This window comes from Anabrus simplex, chromosome 2 (genome assembly GCF_040414725.1).
Source record: "Anabrus simplex isolate iqAnaSimp1 chromosome 2, ASM4041472v1, whole genome shotgun sequence".
NCBI lineage: Eukaryota > Metazoa > Arthropoda > Insecta > Orthoptera > Tettigoniidae > Anabrus > Anabrus simplex.
The window spans coordinates 954,929,768-954,944,710 of record NC_090266.1 but is presented as its reverse complement, the minus strand read 5'-3'; the positions used below and the strand labels follow the sequence as shown (position 1 = coordinate 954,944,710).

General features: G+C 38.4%; 1 protein-coding gene across 1 annotated transcript in view; it reads right to left on the bottom strand.

Moving 5' to 3' along the window:
- Window positions 1–14,943, bottom strand: part of ksr (kinase suppressor of ras) — a 509,869-nt gene that overhangs the window by 367,440 nt on the left and 127,486 nt on the right. The window contains exon 5 of the mRNA XM_067141756.2: window positions 6,551–6,716. Coding sequence (XP_066997857.1) covers window positions 6,551–6,716 — 166 coding nt within the window. The remainder of the gene's footprint in view (window positions 1–6,550; window positions 6,717–14,943) is intronic.

Genomic DNA, 14,943 nt, shown 5'->3' with positions numbered 1-14,943 from the left:
ATAGAATAGTGCTAATGGGCGATTTCAATGCGAGAGTTGGGAATAGAACTGAAGGATACGAAAGGGTGATTGGTAAATGTGGGGAAGATATGGAAGCTAATGGGAATGGGAAGCGTTTGCTGGACTTCTGTGCTAGTATGGGTTTAGCTGTTACGAATACATTCTTCAAGCATAAGGCTATTCACTGCTACACATGGGAGGCTAGGGGTACGAGATCCATAACAGACTTTGAATTCAGGAAATCTGTTAGGAATGTACGAGTTTTTCGTGGATTTTTTGATGATACAGACCACTATCATCTGTAGTGAACTAAGTATCACTAGGCCTATGGTAGAGAAAGTGAAATCTGTCTGCAAACGAATAAGAGTAGAAAATCTCCAGGACGAGGAAATTAGACAGAAGTACATGGATATGATTAGTGAGAAGTTTCGAACAGTAGACAGTAAGCAGGTTCAGGATATAGAAAGTGAATGGGTGGCATACAGGGATGCTGTAGTAGAAACAGCAAGGGAATGCCTAGGAACAACTGTGTGTAAAGATGGGAAAAAGGCAAACATCTTGGTGGAATGATGAAGCGAGAGCAGCCTGTCAACGTAAAAAGAAGGCTTATCAGAAGTGGCTCCAAACAAGGGCCGAGGCAGACAGGGAATTATACGTAGATGAAAAAACAGAGCGAAACAAATAGTTGTTGAATCCAAAAAGAAGTCATGGGAAGATTTTGGTAATAACCTGGAAAGGCTAGATCAAGCAGCAGGGAAACCTTTCTGGACAGTAATAAAGAATCTTAGGAAGGGAGGGAAAAAGGAAATGAACAGTGTTTTGAGTAATTCAGGTGAACTCATAATAGATCCCAGGGAATCACTGGAGAGGTGGAGGGAATATTTTGATCATCATCTCAATGTAAAAGGAAATCATCCTGGTGGTGTTGCAAACAGCCAAGCTCATGGGGAGGAGGAAAATGATGTTGGTGAAATTATGCTCGAGGAAGTGGAAAGGATGGTAAATAAACTCCATTGTCATAAGGCAGCAGGAATAGATGAAATTAGATCTGAAATGGTGAAGTATAGTGGGAAGGCAGGGATGAAATGGCTTCATAGAGTAGTAAAATTAGCGTGGAGTGTTGGTAAGGTACCTTCAGATTGGACAAATGCAGTAATTGCACCTATCTATAAGCAAGGGAACAGGAAGGATTGCAACAACTATTGAGGTATCTCATTGATTAGTATACCAGGCAAAGTATTCACTGGCATCTTGGAAGGGAGGTTGCGATCAGTCGTTGAGAGGAAGTTGGCTGAAAACCAGTGTGGTTTCAGACCACAGAGAGGCTGTCAGGATCAGATTTTCAGTATGCGCCAGGTAACTGAGAAATGCTATGAGAGGAATAGGCAATTATGTTTATGTTCCGTAGATCTAGAGAAAGCATATGACAGGGTACCGAGAGAAAAGATGTTCACTATACTGGGGGACTATGGAATTAAAGGTAGATTATTAAGATCAATCAAAGGCATTTATGTTGACAATTGGGCTTCAGCGAGAATTGATGGTAAAATGAGTTCTTGGTTCAGGGTACTTACAGGAGTTAGACAAGGCTGTACTCTTTCACCTTTGCTGTTCGTAGTTTACATGGATCATCTGCTGAAAGGTATAAAATGGCAGGGAGGGATTCAGTTAGGTGGAAATGTAGTAAGCAGTTTGGCCTATGCTGACGACTTGGTCTTAATGGCAGACTGTGCCGAAAGCCTGCAGTCTAATATCTTGGAACTTGAAAATAGGTGCAATGAGTATGGTATGAAAATTAGCCTCTCGAAGACTAAATTGATGTCACTAGGTAAGAAATTCAACAGAATTGAATGTCAGATTGGTGATACAAAGCTAGAACAGGTCGATAATTTCAAGTATTTAGGTTGTGTGTTCTCCCAGGATGGTAATATAGTAAGTGAGCTTGAATCAAGGTGTAGTAAAGCTAATGCAGTGAGCTCGCAGTTGCGATCAGCAGTATTCTGTAAGAAGGAAGTCAGCTCCCAGACAAAACTATCTTTACATCGGTCTGTTTTCAGACCAACTTTGCTTTACGGGAGCGAAAGCTGGGTGGACTCAGGATATCTTATTCATAAGTTAGAAGTAACAGACATGAAAGTAGCAAGAATGAGTGCTGGTACAAATAGGTGGGAACAATGACGAGAGAGTACTCGGAATGAGGAGATAAAGGCTAATTTAGGAATGAATTCGATGGATGAAGCTGTACGCATAAACCGGCTTTGGTGGTGGGGTCATGTGAGGCGAATGGAGGAGGATAGGTTACCTAGGAGAATAATGGACTCTGTTATGGAGGGTAAGAGAAGTAGAGGGAGACCAAGACGACGATGGTTAGACTCGGTTTCTAACGATTTAAAGATAAGAGGTATAGAACAAAATGAGGCCACAACACTAGTTGCAAATCGAGGATTATGGCGACATTTAGTAAATTCTCAGAGGCTTGCAGACTTAACGCTGAAAGGCATAACAGTCTATAATGATAATGTATGTATGTATGTATGTATGTATGTATGTATGTTATTCGTTCTGAAGGAAATTTTTACGTTATGTTTTCTGAAGAGATTGGTGATTTTGTAGACATCTTTGTTGAAAGTAAAGGTGGAAGAAGTGGCGTCTTTAGATTTTTCTTTAGTAAGAGTGGTCTTAGGTCGGTGTCTGAACTTGTTCATAATCTCTTCTATAAATGGTTTATTGTAACCGTTAAATTTGGCGATTGCACGAATAGTATTGAGTTCATTGTTCAAGTCTTTCTTTGACATGGGTATTGTGAAGACACAGTGGACTAAACTATTATAGGTAGCACATTTGTGTGCTTGGCGATGTGTGGAGTCTTGACGAGTGGTAGTTGCAGTTTGTGTGGGTTTCTTGGAGATTTTGTAAGATAAAGAGGAAGGGTGTCTATGAATGGTCAAATCTAGAAAACTGAATAACCTGTTTGTTTCAGACTCAAGTGTAAATTTAATGTGGGGATCGATGCTGTTAAGATTGTGAAGGGTAGGGGCTGCATTCTTAGTTTCTTCGTTCATAATTACAAATGTGTCATCCATGTATCTCGCCCATAGAAGAATGTTGGGAAAGTTGTTGTTGATTTTAGAGTGTTCAAGATTATCTAAATAAATCTCAGCTAAGACGATAAGCAGATTTCCGAACACAAACAAATTGCTGAACTTAAAAAGAAAATCAATAATAACGACCTAATGGTCACTAAAGCTGATAAAGGTAATACCACAGTTATAATGAATAAAACCGACTATGTCTCCAACACTAAGGAATTTTTTAACAGCAGCACCTTTTCAATAATTAAGAAAGACCCAACCCAATGAATTCAGCGACAATTAAAACAAACCCTTAAGAACACTTCCTTTCTTTTCACAGACCTCGAAAAATGTAAGCTTTTAAATATGAACCCGGGTCTTCCTACAGCTAAAGCCCTCCCAAAGATCCATAAGGCCAACATCCCTATCCGCCCTATTATTAACTATAGGCCTAGTCCTCTGTATAAAGCCTCTCAATTTGTCCAAAGTTTCTTGGCTAAAAACCACCATTTTCTCGCCAATAAGTCTATTAAAAACACCATTGAACTAATTGACAAACTAAAGACCTTCAACTTGCAACCTAACCAGTCCCTTCATTCTTTTGACATAGTCAACATGTATCCAAGCATACAAACAGCAGAGCTTTTCCCTATTATTGAAAGCAACTTAAAGAAATGCAGTCCTCTTAGCAAACTTGAAATATATGACTTCTCCATTCTGAAATTAGTCGTCAATAATAACTTTTTCACTTTTGACAAAACTATTTATCAAAAAGACGGATTAGCAATGGGTTCACCCGCCTCTGGTATCTTAGCGGAGATTTATTTAGATAATCTGGAACACTCTAAAATCAACAACAACTTTCCCAACATTCTTCTATCGGCGAGATACGTGGTTGACACATCGAAAAATTAAGAATGCAGCCTCTACCCTTCACGATCTTAAATTTATACCCGAGTCTGAAACAAACAGGTTAATCAATTTTCTAGATTTGACCATTCATAGACACCCTTCCTCTTTATCTTACAAAATCTTCAGGAAACCCACACAAACTGCAACTACCATTCGTCAAGACTCCACACATCGCCAAGCACACAAACGTGCTACCTATAATAGTTTAGTCCACCGTGCCTTCACAATACCCATGTCAAAGAAAGACTTGAACAATGAACTCAATACTACTCATGCAATCGCCAAATTTAACAGTTACAATAAACCCTTTATAGAACAGATTACGAACAAGTTCAGACACCGACCTAAGACCACTCCTACTAAAGAAAAACCTAAAGACGCCACTTCTTCCACCCTTACTTTCAACAAAGATGTCTACAAAATCACCAATCTCTTCAGAAAACATAACGTAAAAATTTCCTTCAGAACAAATAACAGGAATTCTGAAATTCTGCACAATTCCCCATCAGTTAACATGTCCAATACTTTCTTAAAGCCCGGAATCTACAGATTCAAATGCAATGACTGCAATTCCTCATACGTTGAGCAAACAGGACGCAGTTTCATAACTAGATATTCAGAGCACGTCAACGCTATAAGATACAATAGGTTTTCAGCAACAGCTCAACACATCTCTGACTCTAACCACAAGTTTACCGACATTGAACACGATTTAGAGATCCTTCAAATGGCCAATAAAGGGCCTCTCGTGAATATAATCGAAAATTGTTTTATCCATTTCGATCAATACTTTAATCCTAACTTCAACTTAAATGAAATCTCTGATAAGCCTAATATCCCTTTCGATTTCTTAATTAACTTGTTTAAAAATATCAGATTTCCAAACACTGCCATGTGCAATCCACATCCCCGTCACTTACCCCCACTACCTCATTCCTCTGCCCCAACATAGCCCTACTCCTCAGCTTTACCTCCTTTTTCACCTTCCCCTCCCCTCCCTCTCCCTTCCGCTACTCTGCCTCCATTATTGCTCTCTTCATTAGCCCAGCTCCTCTCCTTTCAATATCTATGCCATCACGCTACTCAAGGTGAGTTCGCCTCTTTTCCCTTATATTTCTTTCGGCTATGTACATTTGTATCACGCCGAATTTGGCTTTCAATCTTTTCGTCAGGTCTCCATGTTTCCTATACTGAACTGGGAATCGTGACGTTAATTCAAATTATGATCTTCACACGACCACATTGTTGGCTTCAAAACCACCTGAATTAAGCCTGTTAATTACCGCAACTTAAGAGAACAAGATTATTCTTCCCACTGATAACATATGTTGCCTTATGATTTATGCACCTCAAGCTGGACTATTCTCTTGTTTATCAAGACTCAACAACTGGGATACATTCTCAAAAATGTTATGTTTTACAGTCAGACACACCACATCATTTCAACTGGTTATAATCTAACAGTGACTTTATAGGTGCTGTCATATATTTTAGATGTTTATATGCACCATACCCTTATTTTAATGTTACATTTAAAATTTGCCTTAGTAGGTACATTTAAATGTTGTATATAGATACACCTTATGTTCTACAAACCTCAAGCTGGACTACCTTCTCGTGTATCATACCCTAACTATTGTTATCTTCTCTGTTTTGCTTTCATTGTTTTAACTTTTGACTATTCAGCTTTCAACATTAATCCTTGTATTTGCTGTCATGTGTTTTATATTTCAACTAGTCATAGTTTAACATTTGTCTTGTAGGTGCTATCATGTGTTATATATTGCTATTCGATAAGTTGCATTTTGCTCAATTGATTTGTTGGCTGATGATGGCGCGCAATGAGCGTCGAAACTAGTACAAACCTTCTCTAAACGTTATGTGATATATATTCACATCAATAAACATTCATGGTATTGAAAAGGTGGACCTTTAACATTTTCATTTTACCTTAATCCCAGTTCAATATGGAACAAAATGAAGTTTCTAATTTCCATGATGTTCCCTGCGTGATGGTACTAATTACAAGTAGTCTCATGGTTCTAATTTGACCAACCCTTGATCGCCCCTTATGACAGGCAGGGGATACCGTGGGTGTATTCTTCGTTTGCGTCCCCCACCAACAGCGGGTATAGACACCTTCAACTGTTTCCATATTCTCTTGAATTTTGTATAGTAGAGTGTGGACTGTAGTTTTGTAGCACTATCACATACTTGCACATATCCACATCCTCATTCAAAATAGTTGCCATGTTTACCGTTACTTCTCTTAATACTTTACAGTAAGTTTCAATTTTTTCTTGAAAACGGGAGTAAAAGAACCTCTAGAGATTTATTATTCTTGAAAATGTATGAATATGGAAGGAAGTAGCACAGAAATATTAGTAAGTTATACAAAAAATCACAACTGTGTGACCACTTGCATTTATTTATTTCAAGCTATCACCACAATATTATGGTAGGAGGGAGCAAAGTCAGTTATATTCTATTTAAATACTGTTGTAGCAGGAATGAGCAGCGTTCAATAAAATACTACTTTAAAGTACAATAAAGTAATGTCATTTTACCTGGATGTAGTCCCTTCACTTCCTGCAACACTATTGGCCAGCTGAGACTCGTGTGACTTGGACTTGGTGAGGGGGTATGCGTCTGGTAGCAGAGCCGCAGTCTGTAAACCTGTCTGATGTTTCTTTCGAGGTGGTGGTGTGGTAGGAAACTTCACCCTTTCACCAACTGAAATGTAATCAATTTCCCCCCCCCCCCCCTTGAAAATGCAGCCAATAATCTGAAGTAAAATAATAAAGAAACAATGTCCATACTAAAATAATTTTATAAATAAGTCAGTAAAAATAAATATGAAACTTCAGCTGAAATAATCTTATATCTAATGTTAAAATAAAAATCAAGAGCTTTAGGTGAATGTTACTGGAGTACTAGTGACCATGGATGCACTGTAGACAGAAAACAATCGCTTACTTTCAAAAACCAATCAGATTTAATGGAGTGTGTAATCTGATCCTCACAGTTCATTTGTGTGGCAGTTTCGAATCAATCGGTTTTGTATTATACTGTTAATTCAGTGAGAAGTTATTCAGATAACAGACTTGCCAACTTTCAAAAGTAAAAATTCAGATTTTTTGCAGCATATACCAACATGTTACGACACAGTATTGATTACATAACTTTCAAGAATATTTCACACATTATAGTACTCAACTATGTAATTTCTCTTATTTATTTATTTATTTATTTATTTATTTATTTATTTATTTATTTATTTATCAATACTGAAATACTGCATATATCGGAGCTTTAGAACACATGACTCTTCACTGCAACTGCCTTAGGGGGTCTTCATAAATTTCTGCACTAGGTTTATGCTTAAAGCACAGGCATTGCTGAACAGGTTTTAAGGCTTATTTTTTCCAAAATTATTTTTTGGGAAACTTTTATCTGAATTGAGTTTTTTTCCTTGTAAATATGCTAAAATACAGTTTCACAGTTTGCACTGCTATGTGGAAATGATAAAATAAAAAGCATTACGTTAGAGATTCTGTCCTGTTTAAGAACACCACCAGGTGATTGCACCTGTCTTGCCGGTGCCCACTGAACATCAATTATCTCCAGCTACTAGAGAACAAAGAAAAACCTGGGATATTCAAAAAATACAGGAATACTAAATCTGTTCTCAAAATCGGGAGATAAATCTCTGCGATCAGGAGAGAGGGAGGAAGGTCCAAAAACAAGGAGTCTCCCGTTTAAATAAGGAGAGTTGGCACGTCTGAGATAGTGTTATACTGTACAGCAGAGGTGCTCAGCTGGGTACCCTTTGAGACTAGCCCAGTGCAGCAGGGATGGAGTGATGTAAATGCGGGCAGCTTACACAGTATGCATACGTCACAGTGAAGCGAGAGTGTGACCACACTTTGCAGGAGAGCGAGGGAGCATTGACATTTGATTGTGATTATGAAGCTCTCCTCCACTACTCAGCGAAGTGCTGATTGGGATGCATTATTTAAAATAACACCCTATACTCGCAACAACAAAATAACTGACCTTAACAAGATATTCCGGTTTGATTTATACTGTGCCCGACAAAAACAGTGAGCTTTTATTAGTATTATTATTATTCATTCAAAGAAAACGTACACGTTATAATTTTTGTGTTACAATCTACAAAAGCACAGGGTTTAAGTTTACAAGCTACGATTTACAATTCCTTGGATGGGAATGACATTATATTCATTTAACAGGCATCCGGTGACAATAGCTAGCCTCTAAATGGTGAGAAGGAGTTTCAATAAGAGTGAGGACATAGATATTTACTATACAAGATTAAAGTACAATAACAACAATAACAACAACGTAAATTTATCTACCAAACAGATATACCGTATGCCCTCAAATAAATAATCTCATTCATTTTATTCTCGGTAAGCATGGTTGGATTGTTGGACAGTGTATCAGATAACTTAAACCCAAAACCACCACAAGCCACAGCTTATCCACTATAACTCTGTATTATATTAGAACTGTTTCTAAACCACATCTTAAGATGTAATAGTGTAGGCCACTGAATTGTAAATAATTACGTGCATTATAAAAATAATTGAGGTTACAGGCCTAACTATTGTATCCAGTCAAAATACATAAACTGCAATGAACATAAATAACTTATTTTTTACAACATAAATTGAAAATGACGTGGATTTCTGCCCTCTTTCTTTCATTATTTTCTGCCTCCATTTCAAACACTGGTATCACAGCAGTGATCGAAAGTGACTGGGAGAACTTCGTCCAACCTTCGCGGCTTGTGACGTAGCCACGTCACTGTGGTTGAATAGCATATGCTGCGCTCATCGCCTGCCAGCCCGCCCAATTATAGTGCTGGATGCCCATGGGACGGAACGCCAAGCGTGAGCACTTCTACTGTACAGCAATATTTAAGTGATGGCTTATGGAATTAGAATTACACAGTTTGAAAGAAACTAGTCTAAGTTGCAAGTAAACCCAGGAAAATTAATTATTTTTTTTTTTTGCTAGCGGCTTTACGTCGCACCGACACAGATAGGTCTTATGGCGACGATGGGATAGGAAAGGCCTAGGAGTTAGAAGGAAGCGGCCGTGGCCTTAATTAAGGTACAGCCCCAGCATTTGCCTGGTGTGAAAACGGGAAACCACGGAAAACCATCTTCAGGGCTGCCGATAGTGGGATTCGAACCTACTATCTCCCGGATGCAAGCTCACAGCCGCGCGCCTCTACGCGCACGGCCAACTCGCCCGGTAGGAAAATGATTAAGACTGCTACAATTCAGTTTCATGTCCAACCAAAATGTGCAACAGAAAGGAAAATATATGTAATTTGGATTACCATATTTCATTAAAGATGTACTCAGGTGCAGTACAAACATTTGAAATATCAAAGAAAAGAGTGTTTCCGGCTCCAGAGAGAAAAAGGATGTATGGTGGCAAAAACAAAAACAAAAAATCGTTAACTAGAGCTATGATTTATCATAATTAAAGAATACAATGAAACCTCTCAAAACTGACCAGCTGATAACCAAAAATCTGTCTTTCAGAGCAGTGGTCTTCCTAAAGGGAATATAAAACTATTAACTGCTACTACATTATATATCGCAACAATCTGGAAACTGCTCACAAGATGATGCGGTGATGGAAACTAAATCTACAGAACAATCTGTTACTTGTGGAGAAATTAACTACACCTATATCAAAAGCAAATTTGCCAGGCAGAGTGGCTCAGATGGTTGAGGTGCTGGCCTTTTGACCCCAACTTGGCAAGTTCGATCTTGGCTCAGTCCGGTGGTATTTGAAGGTGCTCAAATACATCAGCCTCATGTCGGTAGATTTATTGGCACGTAAAATAACTTCTGCAAGACTAAATTTTGGCACCTCAGCATCTCCAAAAACCGTAAAGTAGTTAGTGGGAATCATAAGAAATAAAACTTAAAATTTAACTTTCGAGTTCACAAGTCACTTCCAATTTCTCAAGTAACTTAATTTTTCAATATATATATTGAAACAGGAACCATCCGGTTACACCTGCAATTGCCCGCTACTAAACTGGAGACCGCACGGCCTCTTTCATAAGTTTAAATTGTGCGCACTGTAGTCTGCGACGCAACACATGCTGCTAGCAAGCTCGGCTTCAGCTTGCCACGGCACGACCGCGACGTCACCGAACACGTGGTCTGCAAGCCAAAAAGAATGATCTAGAAGCTTTTTTCTATCTCCGCTTCCTGATGAGATAACAGCAAATGGACAATGGGATCGTGTAGCTGCCAATAACAAATACCTCTTACTCAAATTTCAAACCAATAGCTACATTATTTGTGGAGATATTAAGATGTTAAAATATCGGGTGATATTCATGACGTTCACGCTCAGGATAATTTTTTGTATAAAAGGCTAGACTGGAGACTCGATGACACACAGCAACCTACAGCAGAGACCAGTGGAGGTCTGCTGCATGACGTAGCAATGGCGAGTATGATTTGATTTAGTGCATGGAGTGCCAAGTTCCGAACATCTGCAACTTCGAAACTCAGTATCAGCGAGGCATGGACTAGGTGAGAATTTGACTGTGACAGCACTGTAACTTTATACTCTAAACCTTTCGTAGACATCTAAAAGACTTATTTAAAAGCATTCAAACACTTTAACATGTTACGTTGCTTGCTTGAAAACCTAAGTGTTATACTTTGTTCAATGGGACATATTTTTGTGTCGTGTGCTACAGAACCGTCAGTAAACAACATAACTTACAATTTGATGAGACAGGTTTACGTATTTGAACATTTGCAAGTGACCAACTATTTAGGATCCTGTTTCTTAAAATTACGTGCCCATTATTTCACGTAAGGGAACATACTGTGAAATTGCGCATTCATACTTTGTGGTGTGCGAGATAGGCAGTACAGACTGTTTCTTGAATATTACGTGCCCATTATTTCTTGTGAGGGAACAAAGACTGTGTAATTTAACTTTACGACATTATGTGTAAGACAGCATATACAGACTGTTTAGAATGCACAAACTGTATTCAAACTTACAGTCGGGAACACAGTGCATTTAGCGTATCGAACTTGTGCAGTTGGACAGTAACATTTCGCTCGCATTATTAAGTGGAACCTTGGTTCAAATATAAGTGAAATTTCCCTACGAATGTTACACTTAATAAGTATGAACCAACAGTGCTATAACCCATCAAGTGGCGTGAGCAATTTGACAGCACAAGCATAGACTTAACCACCCGTGTCATCATGTGAACTCCCATCGTAGGAACATGTTAGCTTAGAAGTATACGTGGTGATGGTGTTCCAGATCATTGGGGGACATATAGTAATGGTGTTCCTGGTCGCCGGTGAATACGTGGTATTATGGGACTGCGAAGACGCAGCAACTTCAAGATCCAGAACAACTTAAAGGTGATATGCATCTGTGTTGTTTAAAGAAGTCAGTCAGTTCGAACTTTATGAATTGTGACTTCTAATTTTTAACTTTCAAGTTCACAAGTCACTTCCAACTTCTCAAGTAACTCAATTTTTCAAGTGACTTCCAATTTAACTTTCAAGTTCACAAACTGCTTTCAATTTCTCAAGTGACTTTCAATTTTACAAATAACTCAGAATTTTACAAGTAGAGCCAGTGTAATATTAAGTCTTACCAGAGCTACTCCAAAGCTCAAATGAACTTGCTAAAAAGTGGAAAGAACTTTGAAGGACATTTATAGAATGCAATCGAAACTTAGCCACTTCACTAGATCTTTTTTTCCATTTTCCCAGTGAATTAAAACTTGAGTATCATCAATTTCATTTCCTATCTCAAGAATGAACTCTAATTAATTTATGATAATTTTTGAATTGGGCATTCAATTTAGACCATCATGAGTGAACTTCATTTATTTTAATAATAAGTCAAACTGATTAATTATTCCAAGAAGGAACTTTACCTTTTTCGAATTGAGTGTTTGCTTGAAAGTTTACTATAATTGTCAGTCATTAGCAGAATTCAAACGTCAAGAATAAACTTTGTTTGCTTTCAAATATCATATTTGGGTGGTATGCAAGTTCCATATGACGAGGATTTCATGACATCACAGGGAATTTATTTACATTTGCCAATAGTAATAAAAGTGCGGTCTACTATGCAATAGTTATTCACCTGCAATTCCCTCTCTGTACCCTCTCCTGCTCTAAGACCGCACACACCCTGCATACTTCTCATGCTCAATCACGACCTGCGTACTTCTAATGCTCAATCACACGTGTGGTTAAGTGCATGTCTGTTACTGGCACAATATATTTATTTTTCGCTCAGGCAATGAAGTAAATCTGGAGATGATAGTCAGAATTAAGAATGAATAAACAAACAGAAAAGAAATTAAAAAGGAGATAAATTTTATTTATGACACTCAACACTACCATGAAATGTACAGACCGATGTGGAATACACACTGATTTGCTGGAGGAAGCTGGCAGGTTATGGAAACAAGCAATGACCTGTTGTAGGAAGTAGGCAACGGAAACAAAGGAGATAGGGAGACGAGGGGAGGGGGGATAAAGAAGGGAGAGGAAGCGAGGGGAGGGGAAGGGAAGAGGATGGGAAGGAGGGGAGAATGAGAGAATGGGTATCTAAGGTGGGGCTGAAGGATGCGGAAAGAAAGATTGCTGCTGAGAGGGGAATTTAAAGAGATTATAAAAGAAAAAAATATTTTTATCTGAGACATGATTATTAAAGAAAGGAATTAAAAAGTCAAAAAAATGTTTGATTTCTCTGAAATTTCATTTAGATTGAAGTTATTGAAAAACTGTTCCAGGTGGATAAAACAATTTTCCATAATATTGAGCAGGGAGCCTTTTCCTATAACTTTGAGAATTTTCATGTCTTGGTTGATATTAGTGAATGTATGGTTAGTATCACCTATGTACTGACCCATGGCCGAACATCTGTTGTATTTCAGGGTGTTAACATGCTCTACGTATCTTGTATGGAAGCTCCTACTTGTTTGACCAACATAAGATGCATCAAAATTACTGCAGTTGAGTCTCTGTGTGTGTGTATATATATATATATATATATATATATATATATATATATATATATATATATATATATATACACACACAAAGGGCACTAGGACAGTTTTGCAATGTGAGTGAACGCTTTAGACTTTTTCAAAATAATTTCCAGCACACTCAATACACTTCTCCATACGTTGCAACCAGTAACTGAACCAACTCTGCCACTTTTCTTCAGTTACATTTTCACACTCTTGATCCCATGCTGCCAGAAGCTCCTCGTCGGATGCGAAACGCCGCCCTTTCAGCTTCATCTTCACTTCTGGGAAGAGTGCGAAGTCACATGGGGCAATATCAGAACTGTATGGAGGATGATCAAGCACAGTCAACCCTGATCTGGCAAGAAAATCCATTGTTACATTAGCACGATATGCTGGAGCATTGATGTGATGCAAGAGCCATGTGTTGAGCCGTGACCTTGGACGGAGCTGCTCGAGAGCCTGGATGACCTGAGGCAGACAAGTCTCACTGTACCACTTCGCAGTAACTGTCCTTTGTGTTTCTAGCACAGCCCGAGTCAGGATGCCCCGTTTAGTGAAGAATACTGCAATCATCCTTTTCTTCACTGACCTTGACTTTCAAACAGCCACACCTTGTTCTGTGATTTTGTTGGGACATTGTAATAATAAAGCCAAGTTTCGTCACCTGTAACGATGCTACTGATGTTATGCAAAGTAACATTTTCAAACTGTTTTAGCATTTTTCGGCACCATTTCACTCTATGTGCCCTTTGTTCCTCTGAAGGAATGGGGCACCCCAAGGGAACAAACCTTTCTAACATGGAGATAGTCGTGTAGAAATGAATGAATAACTGGTGTAGGGATGTGGAGGGTCTCTTCTATCTGTCCATATGTCAACTGCCTCTCTTGATGCAACATTTTCCTCACAGCTTCAATGTTTTCCTCAGTCACTGATTCAGATGGTCGCCCAGAACGAGGATCGTCTTCAACCCCAAAATTTCCCCTTCTGGAACTCTTTGTACCAGCAGAAAATTGTTGTCCAATGTGGACAGTCTTTCCCCAGAACAGGAGTCATTTCTTCCAGGCACTGGTCAACAGTTAATCCACGAGCAAAACTGTAGCGGATAATTGCGCGATATTCACCTTTAGACCACACTGACATCTTAACTTGCTTTCAATCCCACTACTTGGTAACAACTGCTGTGAAGGTCACGCCTTACTGTCTTCTAGACCAGTTTTCTCCCCTCTTTTCATCCCTCACCATAACAGGGGTGTCCAGCCAACCGTTTTTTGCGTATTGCAAAACTTTCCTAGTGCCATTTGTATATTGTATTAAAAAAAGTGGACCCTCTTGTCAACATATTTCTTATAATTGCACTTCAATATGAAACATATAGCTTATAATTAATTAGTGGGATGTAAAAAACAATAACATTATCATTATTAAAAGCAAATTTGAGGGCTTTTTCCTGCAACACTGGTACACCTAAAGCTAATGATGTAAGAAGAGAGCTGATGATGATTGTTGTTTCAGGAGGCCTAACATCTAGATCATTGACCCTAAGAGAGAGCAAGAGTATGGCAAGAATTCAATTGAAATTCTCAAAACACACATTCATTTCTTCAAATGCATGCCACTATTTGTTCTTAATGTTTTTATTAGCATTGTTTTTCCCTATTCCTTTAAGTCATGGTTACATATTGCAATATACCAATGAGATTTTCTTTCATTACTCTCCTTTATTACAGAAATTCATCTGAGAAAGAACATTCATCATTCTCTTATGCATGCTGCTCTCTAGCAACAATGAGAATCAGACATTCCAAAAGTACTGCATGTTGGGTTGCACTGTAGCTAAATATTTTTCTTTGTAATTATTGCATGGTATTATGCAAGTT